Source organism: Sebastes umbrosus, chromosome 14 (genome assembly GCF_015220745.1).
Source record: "Sebastes umbrosus isolate fSebUmb1 chromosome 14, fSebUmb1.pri, whole genome shotgun sequence".
Lineage (NCBI taxonomy): Eukaryota > Metazoa > Chordata > Actinopteri > Perciformes > Sebastidae > Sebastes > Sebastes umbrosus.
In genome coordinates this window covers 23,755,244-23,769,457 of record NC_051282.1, presented here as the reverse complement: position 1 = coordinate 23,769,457, position 14,214 = coordinate 23,755,244, and the positions used below count along the sequence as shown (strand labels likewise).

The 14,214-nt window shown below is 40.0% G+C and overlaps 1 protein-coding gene across 1 annotated transcript; it reads left to right on the top strand.

The window, feature by feature from the left end:
* Nucleotides 1–2,949: 2,949 nt before the first annotated feature.
* Nucleotides 2,950–13,035, top strand: xab2 (XPA binding protein 2). Its single transcript, XM_037792798.1, has 19 exons — nucleotides 2,950–3,141; nucleotides 4,093–4,241; nucleotides 4,987–5,110; nucleotides 5,420–5,617; nucleotides 6,071–6,205; nucleotides 6,303–6,467; nucleotides 6,649–6,793; nucleotides 6,882–7,033; nucleotides 7,190–7,309; nucleotides 7,410–7,541; nucleotides 8,470–8,601; nucleotides 8,811–8,924; nucleotides 9,030–9,192; nucleotides 9,308–9,498; nucleotides 9,666–9,788; nucleotides 9,904–10,075; nucleotides 11,007–11,133; nucleotides 11,780–11,889; nucleotides 12,018–13,035. Exons 1-19 carry the CDS (start codon nucleotides 3,106–3,108, stop codon nucleotides 12,077–12,079), a joined length of 2,550 nt encoding a protein of 849 aa, XP_037648726.1. The 5' UTR covers nucleotides 2,950–3,105; the 3' UTR covers nucleotides 12,080–13,035.
* The last annotated feature ends 1,179 nt before the right edge of the window (nucleotides 13,036–14,214 follow it).

The window sequence follows — 14,214 nt, the reverse complement described above, 5'->3', positions numbered from 1 at the left end:
AGGGAAAACTGGCCATTTTCTCTTGATCTCTGGCATCAAGATATCTCGATGAAAATGGGATCACATGCAGTTTGGGGGAAAGAACTGCAGTTTTTTGCTACCCCCAAATTGCTGCAACAACTTCAGTAGTTTATCAGGTGGTGGCTCTGTGGATGTATGAAGTCCTTCAGTCAGTCAAAAGAATAGCAAAGCAGGGAGATGCTGATGCTGCGGGAACCAACGCACGGGCATCGATCACAGGGACGTCCCACACCAACACACGTGGACGTACTGAGGAGAGATGCTGGACGGTGCTGGCGAGCTAGCCAGATGTATGGTGGACTGAGACAGCTGGAAGCTCCGCTTGAAAGCCCGTCTGAGGACGACCCAATGACATTAATTCCGATAGTTGTATTATCACTCTTTCCATCCACCACTATTGGTTTTGTGTTATCAGTCCTACTTGTATTAGCTATTACAGCTGCTAGGCTATTATTGTGGCTGCTTCTCTCTCTCTCTCTCACTCTCACTCTCACTCTCACTCTCACTCTCACTCTCTCGATCTCTCTATCTATCTATCTATCTATCTATCTATCTATCCCCCCAGCCGGTCTCGGCAGATGGCCGCCCGCCCTGCGCCCGGTTCTGCTCCAGGTTTCTACATTTACATGACATTTACATTTACATTACAATTATAAAAGGAAATACTTTATACAAGGGCATATTAAGAACATATGTATTTAGAATATATACAGTATATACAGTATAAGATATATTTTTGTGTAAGAATGTGTCGAATTAATTATAGATTTAAAAGTCTGATGGCCTGGGGGATAAAACTGTTCCTCAGTCTGCTGGTGAGAGTCCTGGGGGTCCTGTATCTTCTACCAGAGGGCAGGAGGGAGAACAGGCTGTTGTGGGGGTGTGTCGTGTCCTTCATGACCCTCAGGGACTTCCTGAGGCACCGCTGGGTGTAAAGCTCCTGCAGGCTGGGCAGCTCGCACCCGGTGATGTGTTGGGCCGAGCGCACCACCCTTTCCAGCGCCTTACGGTCCACGTTGGTGCAGCTGCCATACCAGGTGGTGAAGCAGCCTGTCAGGAGGCTCTCTATGGTGCCCCGGTAGAAGTCCCTGAGGATATGTGGTTTCAGTCTGAAAGTCTTGAGTCGCCTCAGAGCGTACAGTCTCTGCTGGGTCTTCCTGACTACAGCGGTGGTGTGGGTGGCCCATGTCAAGTCCTTATGGATGTTGACACCCAGGTATTTAAAGGTGTCCACCCTCTCCACCGCTGTGCCGTTGACGGTGACTAGGGGGTGACTGCAAACCCCCCCTCCTGTAATCCACGATGACCTCCTTGGTCTTTGAGATGTTCAGGGAGAGGTGGTTGTTCTGACACCACTGTTCCAGGGCGGTCACCTCCTCCCTGTAAGGCGTCTCGTCGCCATGGGAGATCAACCCCACAACTGCTGTGTCGTCCGCAAACTTCACGATGGTGTTTGAAGCTCTTGTTGCCACACAGTCGTGGGTGTAGAGGGAGTACAGGAGGGGGCTGAGAACACAGCCCTGAGGCGCTCCTGTCTATACTTAGACTATAAACTGTGTTACCTTCATCACAATGATCAGGGCTGTATTCGAAACCGCATACTATACTAGTAGTACGTACTGATTTGGCCAAAATGTAGTATGTAGTATGCAGTATGCGAACAAAAGCAAAATCTACAGTATGCCAAAAATACCCGGATGACGTACTGATTTGGAAAAATTCTCCAGTATGCATCGGACCAGTCTATCTCGCCTACTGTATCCCACAATGCAAAGCGCCGGAACAGCACAGGCTACGGGTAAAAAAACAGCAGCCAAAAGCTGCTTGTTTTTTACGTTTTCTGTAGCCATTTCAACACTAAATTCACTTCTGAAAGTTTTTGAGGCGAGAAATCAACTGTGTAGATTATTAATATCGGCAGTTTTACGAAGTTAGATGGCGAATCGAACATTTGTTCCACCGTTGTCGGAGTTTAGAAGCTCCACAAAATACCCTGACAGCCAGCTAGTGCCTGCCTGGGTCGCTGCCAGCAAGCCGGGTAGTCACGCTCAGAGACCGCTATGAGCTGCTGGAGCTCACTCCGGTCTCGTAGACAAGAGGCTTTTATTTCCTTGTTGACGGATAGTTTGTTTAAATATCACAACACAGATGTCCATTATAAATGAACAGGAACCTGTGTTTATTTACCTTTTTTCGAGTTAAAAAGCTCCACAATCGCCCGCGGGCGTAGCTCGCTGGAGAGCCGGCCAGTGACGCTCACAGAGCGGTTGCAGAGCAGCAGAGTGGCGAGGGAAAGAGCAGCTTCTGACGGGGCAGAGAGGTTCCTGCTGAGACAACATGACACTTTTTTAACATTTCTCTAATATCTGGAGGGAGATCAGTCCTTTTGCTGTAACTGAAAAAGCAGTTTGAGTAAAGTAAATGTTGTGGATGAATGTTTTATATTTCCCATCTCTCCTCGTTGATGATCCTGTTTGTCGGACTTCTTTATGAGCTGTCAGAATAAATAGTTTAAACCTGCAGTATCTTATAAAGTAAACAAGCATAACATAAACAACAAAATCAAAGTTGTATTTTTTGATAATATTGTAATAGTGGTACAAGTTAGTTTTTTTGTCCTGTGCTTCAAGAGCTGGTTTGAAAGCTTAAGCCTCGTCTAGCATACTGCTAAATACATCACTTTAACTGTCACATACTGCATACTACTCAGGAACGCAGTATGCAGTATGTACTGCATACTGCATACTGCGCTCCTGAGTAGTATGCAGTATGCGGTTTCGAATACAGCCCAAATGTTTTGCGGCTCCTTTTGACTAAAATGTCTCTTTTGATAGTAAAGGTTGCTGACCCCTGGGTTAGGGTATGTGTGCTTTTATTTTGGAGGGACGCTCCGGAGCACAAGGTGGCGGTAATGCACCAATAAGATGCCAACCGCCCTTAAAGAAGAAGAAGAAGAAGAAGACGTGACGTGCCTGTGACGAAGCCGGAAGTGAGGACTCCACGCTTTGAGTGCTCAGTGCTAGCTGCTAGCTGCTACAGTTAGCATCGCTTTATATATCTAACAGTCTTTCTCTCTGGGAAGAAATGCCTTCACTAAACGGAAAACCCGATGTTATGTTTGTAAGCTACACCTTTAAATATATTATTATCAGCATTTATTGAGTGTTACATAGTTAGCTAACTTTAGCTAACGTTAGCTTAGCCGTGTGTTTATAACAGTGATGAAGTTAGCTCGTTATGAACCATAAACCTGCAATCAAGAGTGTTTTGTTGTGTCAATTATGATCTCACAATACTTATCGTTAATTTGTTAATGTTTAATTTACAATCTAGGGGTTGTTTGTTGACGTTATAGTGACGTTAGGCGCCAAGGAGTCAGGAAACTGAACCTTCATTCAGTTTATAACATAAATATTCATCAGATATGTGTGTTTATATATAAATATATGTTCTTGCCTTCTTCTTCTTTATCATCATTGTTTAGCAACTTCTTTAAATATAATTCTCAAATTCATTCACATAATACTAGACAGGTTAATTATCTTCACCTGCTTTTTAACAAAACAAAACACTCCCTCAGATATTGTGATATATATCAATATACATGTAATCAAGAGCTCGTTATCCTCAGAACATTTTAAAAGGAAATTATCATCACATTTAATTAATGATGTTTAATTATTTTTTGATTTTTTTAGATATATTTTCTTTTTTTTCTCTACTGTTTTTGTATGTATTTAATTGTTTTTAGTGGAATTATTTTCCACTGTTTGGTTAGGATTCTCTGCACATTTTATGTACTTCTTGTTGTTGTTTAACTTTTTATGTTAGTTTAGATCTTTCTTTCTTTTTTGTTATTGTTTTTTTTGTTATTGTTATTGGTCCTTTGTATAATCCTGTGGCTTCTTGACCTCTCCTTACACTTTTTTTTTTTTTTTTCATTGACTGGATTTTGTGCAGTTTTATAGATGTGCAAATAAATAAATAAAATAAAATGTTAGCTTTAGCAAACTCTTTAAAAAGTTGTGACAGTTGTTACTTGACGTGTTGTGTGATTTCTGTCTCTGTTAGGAGGACGATGATCTGCCTTATGAAGAGGAGATCATCAGGAACCCGTACTCAGTCAAGTGCTGGATGCGTTACATCGAATTCAAACAGAATGGAGGAAAATCCACCCTGAACATGATCTATGAGCGGGCTCTGAAAGAGCTGCCTGGCAGGTAACGTTACTCACATTAACATTACAGGGGACCAGGTGTAAACAAAGCATCGACATTGTGCTGAAAGCTGGTGCAAATCCACAGATTATTGCTACCACATCAATACATACATGAATATGTTGGCTGTTGGGACATTATTGTGACCAGCACTGCTTGTGTGTTGTTAAAAGAATTGGTAAAAGTAACCATACCATGACTTTCATTTAGTTCAGGGGTCAGCAACTTTTACTATCAAAAGAGCCATTTAAGCAAAAAAAAAACAACAACAACAATATCTGTCTGGAGCCACAAAACATTTGAGCATTGTGATGAAGGTAACACAGTTTATAGTCTAAGTATATAGCATATAAGTCTAATGCACTGAGGGCCAAAGTGCAAATGTACGACGGAGTATTAGGGCCACACTGAGGGAAAAACATCTGAGATTTCGAGAATAAAGTCATAACTTTACGAGAAAAAAGTAGAAATGGTAAAATAACACGTAAAATTACTACTACTACACTACTATATGACTTTATTCTCGAAATCTTAGATTTAATTTTTTTCCTCAACGTGGCCCTAATACTACGTTGTACCATAGACCTCCAATTATAAACAAAAAAACAGGGAGCCACTGGAGAGGGGCAAAAGAGCCGCATGCGGCTCCGGAGCCGCAGGTTGCTGACCCCTGATTTAGTTGATGAGGTGATCAGGTTTAAAATACTGTATAACTATTTGCTCATGATATAATCCTTTTATTTTACAGCTACAAACTGTGGTACAATTATCTGCGAGAGAGACGGAAACAAGTCAAAGGGAAATGTGTCACTGAACCAGGCTATGAAGAGGTCAATAATTGCCATGAAAGGGCATTGGTGTTCATGCATAAGGTAATCATTCCTGTAGAACTCATACTGAACCACTTGACAGTACAAAATAGGGCTGACCCGAATGCTTCAAAGCTTCGACCGTTGCCATAGTATTCGAGCTCCAAATCAGTATTTGAATGCTTCATTTTTAAAATATTATATATATAGAAGTATGTAATAGTAATGTATAAATAGTCCCGCAACATTATTCATATTCAACATTAATTAAGCCCAAAAAATGGTATTCGGGACAGCCCTAGTAATAGCATTACATTGTGGTCTGAGTGTTGTGCTTGAAACTAACTAACCACCTGTCTTTCCTTAAACCAGATGCCTAGGATATGGCTTGATTACTGCCAGTTCCTTGTGTCTCAAAGCAAGATCACAAGAAGTCGGCAAACATTTGACCGTGCACTCAGAGCTCTTCCTGTTACTCAGCACCCGCGCATCTGGCCTCTGTATCTCCGCTTTGTCCGTAACCTGCCCCTGCCTGAGACGGCCATCCGGGTGTACCGCAGGTACCTTAAGGTGAGAGAGAGAGCACGGTACACAAACTAGTTCAATACATCAGCTCTCATTTAGGAAGGTTTCTGATTACCCTGATAGTTGTATTTGTGCCCTTTCAGTGGCAACTTATGGAGAATGGATGTGATGTGGTATGATGTCACAGTGTGGTACGGTAGATCTGAATGTATGAGCATCTTCTGTAAATATTTGAAGTTTCTCAGCAAAGTGAAAGCTACTGGATTTGCTGATTTAGTCTTAAGGATAATTCACCAATCATCCAAAAGGCGTTATCAGCATAATATTGAGCTCTGATATTGATTAGGAAGCAAAACTACACACACAAAAAAATCGAATAGGATTACTATTAAAGGTGAAAATACCATTGAAAAGGAAAGCTGTCAACATTATGGCATTGACATTTTACATGAATGAAAATGTCCTCAATATGTGCTGTCTGCTCTTTGTACTATGTAGCTTTCTCCAGAGAATACAGAGGAATACATAGACTACTTGCGGTCTGTTGGCCGCTTGGATGAAGCAGCTGTGCGACTAGCAGCGGTTGTCAATGACGAAAGCTTTGTGTCCAAAGAGGGAAAATCTAACTATCAAGTAAGATTTTATTATCCTAAACACCTCCAAATGTGCCTGTTTTTCTTAAGCTGACCAGGAAAATTAAATCTTGTTTGTGCATGTATTTGTTGGACAGCTGTGGCATGAGCTATGCGACCTGATCTCCCAGAACCCAGACAAAGTGACCTCTCTGAAAGTAGGAGCCATCATCCGAGGAGGCCTCACTCGCTTCACCGACCAACTTGGAAAACTGTGGTGCTCTTTAGCTGACTATTACATCAGGAGTGGTCACTTTGAGAAGGTGCGTTTCTTCTGAATAGCTTCAATTTTTATACATATCATAAGGCACTTCATCATAGTGAAATTTATTTATCCAAAATACTACTCTGCTTTATATTAAGCTAGTTAGTGCGCCTCATTAATTTGCCGCGTGTCGGTTTGACTGACTCTCTATGACTATTAATGTGTCTTTACTCTCTCAGGCCCGTGATGTGTATGAGGAGGCCATCCTTACCGTGGTGACTGTGAGGGATTTCACACAAGTGTTTGATAGTTATGCCCAGTTTGAAGAAAGCATGATCGCAGCGAAGATGGAGACCACTGCCGAGATTGGGAAGGATGAAGAAGGTGTGTGTGGATTCATTAATATTGGCAATGTTCCTTGCTTTCACTTCTCTTGTCATGCATGCCTTACTCTCTGTCCCTCTCATCCCAGAGGACGTAGACATGGAGCTCAGACTGGCCCGCTTTGAGCAGCTGATAGCCCGGCGGCCCCTCCTGTTGAACAGTGTTTTACTGCGGCAGAACCCTCATAATGTCCATGAGTGGCACAAGCGGGTGAAATTGTACGAGGGCATTCCACGGCAGGTGAGTTTTGGGCTTTTTACTACAAGTATTTTATTTTTATTTTTTTTTGCATACACACAATTCATAGTGGTGTAACATTTAACAAACACCACACTGATAACACTGCCTTTATGTTGTGCATTACTAATGGATCTGTGCTCACCATATCTTGTGCAGATCATCAACACCTACACTGAAGCAGTGCAGACTGTGGATCCAATGAAAGCCACAGGGAAGCCTCATTCTCTCTGGGTTTCCTTCGCTAAATTCTACGAGGAAAATGAGCAGCTGGACGATGTAAGTCACTGAGGTTTTTTTCACAAACCCTCTGCAAACACGATCAAATGCTTTTTTCTATTCTTGATATGTTACATTACATTTACTGACTGTCCTTCAGGCCAGGACCATTTTTGAGAAGGCTACCAAGGTGAACTACAAGCAGGTGGATGACCTTGCTGCAGTGTGGTGTGAATATGGAGAAATGGAGCTGCGCCATGAGAACTATGAACAGGCACTGCGCATACTGAGGGTGAGACACTTGTATCTCATCTGCAGTCATTATTACAGGTGCAATCAGTAAAATAGTAGCACCATTTACACTAGATGTTTAGTGACATCTAGTGGCAGGGCTGAGAAACTACAACAACACTGGCATATATGCCTTCCCCCAATTTTATTTGAAAATGTATTCTCTATTGAGATTTAGCTTGTGATTTTCAAACTTGTGATTTTCAAACACAAAAGTGTCACTTTTCCACCAAGCAGTTCAGTTCGTTACACATTAGAACAATTATTTTTGCATTTTCCATCAACAAAAGTTGTGGATGATGCCAATAGAGCCACTAAATTTTTTGTACCATCTCAGTCGAGGTCCCACGCGAGCTGAGCAGGTACCAAAAGGTGGAGTTAAAACACTGCAGAGCACTGATTGGTGAGAAAGAAACGCCACGAGCGCGACCGCACAAACCTGCTGCTTTTAAATAGCTAAGCTACCATCAGTAGCGACCGCAATTTTTGATTCACTCGACCCAGATTTAAAAAAAAAAAAAAAAATAGTAGCTCACAAAACTACACCGCTATCGTACCATGTAGTGGAAACACGGCTTTAAGCTCACTCAACCTTTCAGACAATGCAGAGATGTTCACGTGTTTGGGGGAAACAAAACCAAATGCATACCGGATAGTTTAGGGTCCTAGGAAAATTACAGTGTTGACAACAAAATAAATATCGGGTAGCTCTGTCTGTTTAGAGATCATTGAATCTGAGCAACAGATAAATGACTGGCATTGATTAGCCATACTTAAAAGTCCCTGCTCATGAATTATGGAAATTCTGAGCAAAGAGTAAAATATTACTGATTGCACCTTTTTAAACACATTAGACCACTTATGTATTTGTGTATAAATGCTTTGTGGGTATAGAGGTAAGACGTGTTTTTTGAATGATTTGAATACAGAAAGCTACAGCCATCCCATCCAAGAAAGCGGAGTACTTTGATGTATCTGAGCCGGTCCAAAACCGAGTTTACAAGTCCTTGAAGGTCTGGTCCATGCTGGCGGACTTGGAGGAGAGTCTCGGCACCTTCCAGGTATGTTCACTACTGGTTTACAGGTGTATATGTTACTACATATGAGCCAAAGATATGCCGAAGGTATAAACTCTCAGATATTTAGTATCACAGAATTCTGATCCACTGTGGTCTTTTGAATGTCTTTAAAATCAGAGCTGTCATTCATTCTATGTTGGTGTTACATGTTTAGTTTAATTCTTCTTCGATTTTCCTTTTTTCCTCCTCAGTCTACAAAAGCAGTGTATGATCGCATCATTGACCTCCGCATCGCCACGCCACAGATCATCATCAATTACGCCATGTTCCTTGAAGAGCACAACTACTTTGAGGAAAGCTTCAAAGTAAATAACATGCCACTAATCAACTAAACCAACATTCAGTATCATCAATATGTATTATTGCCCTGGTCAACATAAACATTTAAACAATTCGTCGTCCTTTTTCAGGCATACGAGCGCGGTATTGCTCTCTTCAGGTGGCCAAATGTTTACGACATCTGGAACACTTACCTGACTAAGTTCATTGATCGTTACGGGGGCAAGAAGCTGGAGAGAGCTCGAGATTTATTTGAACAAGCCCTGGATGGCTGCCCTGCCAAGTTTGCCAAGAGTAAGTAACTTTGTTAGAATTACATCGACAACTTGTATACAGTATATTCCACATTGTTTCTGCGTGTTTTCTTTATAAAATGTACTGATATGTACCACTGTGCCTTGCTTTGCAGCCATTTACCTGTTGTATGCCAAATTGGAGGAGGGATACGGATTGGCGCGACACGCCATGGCTGTCTATGAAAGGGCAACGCAGGCAGTAGACACGGACGAGAGACATCACATGTTCAATATCTACATCAAGAGAGCAGCTGAAATTTATGGAGTCACGTATACCAGAGCAATTTACCAGAAAGCTATCGAGGTACATGAGAAAAACTCTGATGAATATGACAACATATATAATTTTTTTACATATTATCTATGGATTATAACAAATCCTTCTACTATTTCAGACCCATCAAAATTACAATTTGCTGTTATATTAATTATTGAACTAAAATCTGAATGATCCCTTATGTATTTATCCAGGTCCTCCCTGATGAGCATGCGAGGGACATGTGTCTGCGCTTTGCCGACATGGAGAGTAAGCTTGGTGAGATTGATCGGGGCAGAGCCATCTACTCCTACTGCTCCCAGATCTGCGACCCACGGGTGAGGAAAAAAAACACCTCCTGCCATTACCCATTTCTGAATAAAAGGTCACATTTCCATCACCGATGTGCACATCATTATTCCTCTTGATATATTTATGAACTTGATCTTTCAGGTGACCGCAACTTTCTGGCAGACCTGGAAAGAATTTGAGATCCGCCACGGAAACGAGGACACGATCAGAGAAATGCTGAGGATCAAACGAAGTGTCCAAGCCACATACAACACCCAGGTCAACTTTATGTCCTCTCAGATGATGAAGGCCATAACGCTCTCCACAGGCACTGGTGAGGGAGCGTGCACTAACTTGTTAGCCATGAACTGTACAGGTGATACGGAACATTGGGGGGGATGTTTAATGGGGACCTATTATGCTTATTTTCAGGTGCATACTTGTATTTTGGGTTTCTACTAGAACATGTTTACGTGCTTTAATGTTCAAAAAACACTTGATTTTTCTCCCCCCTCTCAAAAAGCCCAGTCTGCTCTGATTGGTCAGCTGGCCCACTGTTGTGATTGGTCAACCGAACCAAACTCTTCAGACTCCGCTCCAGCAGCGCTCTAACTAGCTTTATTGCACAGCTTTTTTGAATACTTGATTCTGATTGGTCAATTACGCCGTTCTACGGTCGGTTACTTCTTTATAGCAGAGTGTTGCTATGTATAACAGACCGTTGCTATGGGCGCAGTTCTGATCTCGGACTCTGGAGGACCATTTTTGCGTCAAATTATTGATTTATTAAGTAAGTAGCCGTGTAATAAGCGCAATAATGTACAGCTAGCAGATCATTGTTGTGAAAGAAACCCCGACAGGGCGATGCAAGACCCTGACCCGAAACGGCTTGCTGTACATTATCCATTACTTGTTTGAGAGCCGTTAGGCAGGTATTATGCAAATGTGTTACTTGGTGACGTCACCACATTACGGAAGAAAAAAGGCGGGACTTCAATCAAGGCAGTTCAGGAGCAGAGTTTCTGTGGGGGAGAGTAACTTTTTGATTTTGTAACTTTACAGATTTTTACATGCACAGAAACTATACAACACCACAGGAAAGGGAAAAAGCTCCAAAGCATAATTTAATTATAATAATGTGGTAGCCACGCATACTATTTGTCCAAAATCCATCCTGAGGTTACACCTCAGAACTGCTTACGAATGAATGACCCAATATATTTTTTGCTAATGTTTCTGTGTTTATCCAACCATTTGTCTTCCAGTGTCAGATCTTGCTCCGGGCGGAATGGGAATTGATGACATGAAGATGCTGGAGCAGAAAGCACAGCAGCTCGCTGCAGAGGCCGAGCAGGACAAACCCAAGCCCAAAGAGAAGATTCTCTTCGTCAGGTTTGTCCTTTTTCCTTTTTTTACTCCTCCTATTTCAAGAAATAGTCTTATTTAATTCTTATTTATACTATTCATGCATTTATATTTAACACACTTAATAGATCCTACTTCTCAGCATTTATTATTTACTCATTTACACTGTGGTTATACAGTATATTGGATGTTTGATGCACATTTTTGTATATATTTCTCATTTCTTATTTTTATTATTTATTTATATATCTCTACATATGTTGTGTTATATATTGTAGCATTATGTACATAATTTACATGTTGCATACATGCATTATCCTTTGTTTTTTTTTTACTCCAATTTCAAGAAATATTCTTATTTAATTCTTATTTATACTATTCTTGCATTTTTATTATTTTTTATTATTAATATTTAACACACTTAATAGATCCCACTTCTCATATTATATATATAATATATTTCTCTACATATATTATGATATATTCTTATATTTCATTAAGCTTTTATATAAGAGCAACTGTAATGTCCCAGTTTCCCTCCGGGGATCAATAAAGTATTTTTTATTCTGATGAAAAGTATCTGTGAAAAATGATGCCTTTTTATAAAATTGGACCAAACGCTCCAACCTAAATGGAGACTCATAAATCTTATTCTCTCCATCTGCCGACGCAGGAGTGACACCTCTCGCAGCGAGTTGGCTGAGCTCGCCAAACAAGCCAATCCTGATGAGATCGACATTGACGATGATGAGGATGGAGATGATGAAGACCAGGGACCAGATGGTGAGTGACGGACACAAGAAAATGGGGAAACGAGAAAATGGTGGTGTTTATTTAAACATTCATGCAGACGTGTTTTATTCATGAACACGCATGTGTTAATCGTCTTCTCCTCTTGGCCTTTTTTACAGAGGTGCAGCTTGAGCAGAAGAGCGTCCCCACAGCTGTCTTTGGGGGGCTTAAAGAGGACTGAAAGATAGCTGCATCGCTGAATTTTGCTTCTGATTTCTCTTGTAGACATTGAATATGCTCCATTTTAAAGATTTGTGTAATCAATTAGTTGTATCCACTTTATTTTTTAATAGAATGTGACATGAGTGAAAAACAGAATGGCAGCCTTTTTGCCTTCCTGGTGTATTTTTGTAGTACAGTATACACAGATATAAACTTGTATTACTATTGGCCATATGGTGTCAGTCTTTCTCAAGTATGAAGCTCAAGATAATTGTGCAAATGAGCAGTTTTCTGTTATGAAATATGTTGATAACTGTAACTGAAGTCCCATGTAGTTTGACTTTGTTTCCGAACAACATTTTGTAAAAGAATTAACAGTGAAAACCCTTTTGTACACGTTAATAATAAATGCAGAGATCTTTCTGTGACAGGAAGCTCTGCCCTAGAAAACATAGGGATGGGAGGAGCATCAACAAGAGGCATTCTTTTGAAAGTGGAGCTGAGCATTTAAGCCTCACATTGTTGGCTCAAGGATCAATCGTAGGTGGGTGTCTCGTAAAACTCAGTGATCCTTAAAAGATTCCATAACTTAAATACATATGTCAACATCCAAATATTTAAATCATGCTCATGGTTGTGCATGTATTGTACACTCAAGGAACAGTTTGTACAACTGAGTTGAATAATAATAGTTTGATAACATCTTAAAATTCAATAACCCTGCAGTCAGGTCCTCGTGCCCATTTGTTACAAAAGGTGCAAGTGTTCACTTTGAGGCTGTCGGTAGTAATGCTGTACAATGTCTTTCAGTCAGTGTTGTTGAGGGTGTACTTGTGACCCAATGCAGTTTTTGGTATACAAGATGTTTGAAAGTCTAACAGACAAGCTGATCTCTTTGAATGTCTGGAACTTTAAGTACGTTGTCTTGAAAACACAGCTAATAAATAAATAAATAATAAATGATTTATACCTGTTCAATGCTGTGACTTTGAGTAATTTGGTTTTCTTTTGAAAGGATCATTTCATTGAAATACGAGCTAAGCATTCAAGTCTCACTTTCGCCGTATAGTGGATGCCTTACATAAGATTGTGCTCCAGTAATATTATGTGCAACTTCTGCATCCTAGGGGGAAATTACTTTAAAGATTAAATGTGATGTAGATCTGCTTCAGTTTTAATGGAAAAGGCAAAAGAGTTGAATGAAATAAGGAATAAATTGTTTCTTTCATAATTAGATTAAAATAACTTGAGAGGTAATCCTCTTACAAAGTTACTGCAGTGGGGCACTTGGAGTGCTGGAACATCATGTGATGAGGCACTCTGGAGATTTCTGTTTTCCAGTGAGGACGCTGCTACTGGAAACAACACTTAGAAAACAATTGGAAAGAAACTGTCTCGAGTCGAAAAATAAAAACAAATTTTCCAAACCATAAGTCCTTCCTGCATATAGGTTTACATAGAATACTAGTATGTTTACTCTCATTTCAGCCTTTTTCTATATACTGCAGCTATTTTAAGGTGCAGCAAGGTGTATAAGCAACTGAACATATCTGCAGGTTTTTGACATTGCTGCTGATTTATACGAGACAATAACTCACGTATTATTTGATCAAATTGATATAAATACTGTACTTGTACTTTGAGGACACAATTAAAAGTATTTACCAATACAAGCTGCCTCAGGGTGTCATGGTTATGTTGTTTTCTTTATTATTATTATTTTTATTTATTGACTAGTGTTGAATATTGTGAAACCGTACATGTACTTTGTTATGCAAGATACAAAACCATCGCATCATACAATATCAGTGAATAAGACTAAGACTTTGCCGTAACATAATCATCATATGTAAATCCAAAAGCAATATTTTTATGTGAGGGAAACAAAAAATGGATAGAGAAAGAAAAGAATACAAAAACATTTTAATAAAATAAAAGCAAGGAGAAACAGACAAATAAACAACCATAATATTAATAATAATGAAGGTAAATAAATAAGTGAGTGGAAAATAAATTGAAATTCATAAAAATAATAATCATGATTGTAAAGAAAGGAAATGTCTAATATTATAATAAAATAAGTACTAACAAATGAATAGGTAGATGAAAGATGATTGTGAGACAGTAGTAGAGAGGAGTATGTCATCATAATAG

Bases quoted from the DNA above. Each gene is read 5' to 3' on its own strand.
- xab2 (XM_037792798.1), top strand. From the start codon at position 3,106: ATGCCTTCACTAAACGGAAAACCCGATGTTATGTTT. The intron at 7,034-7,189 runs GTGAGTTTTGGG...TATCTTGTGCAG, and splicing joins ACGAGGGCATTCCACGGCAG to ATCATCAACACCTACACTGA. The intron at 9,499-9,665 runs GTACATGAGAAA...GTATTTATCCAG, and splicing joins TTTACCAGAAAGCTATCGAG to GTCCTCCCTGATGAGCATGC.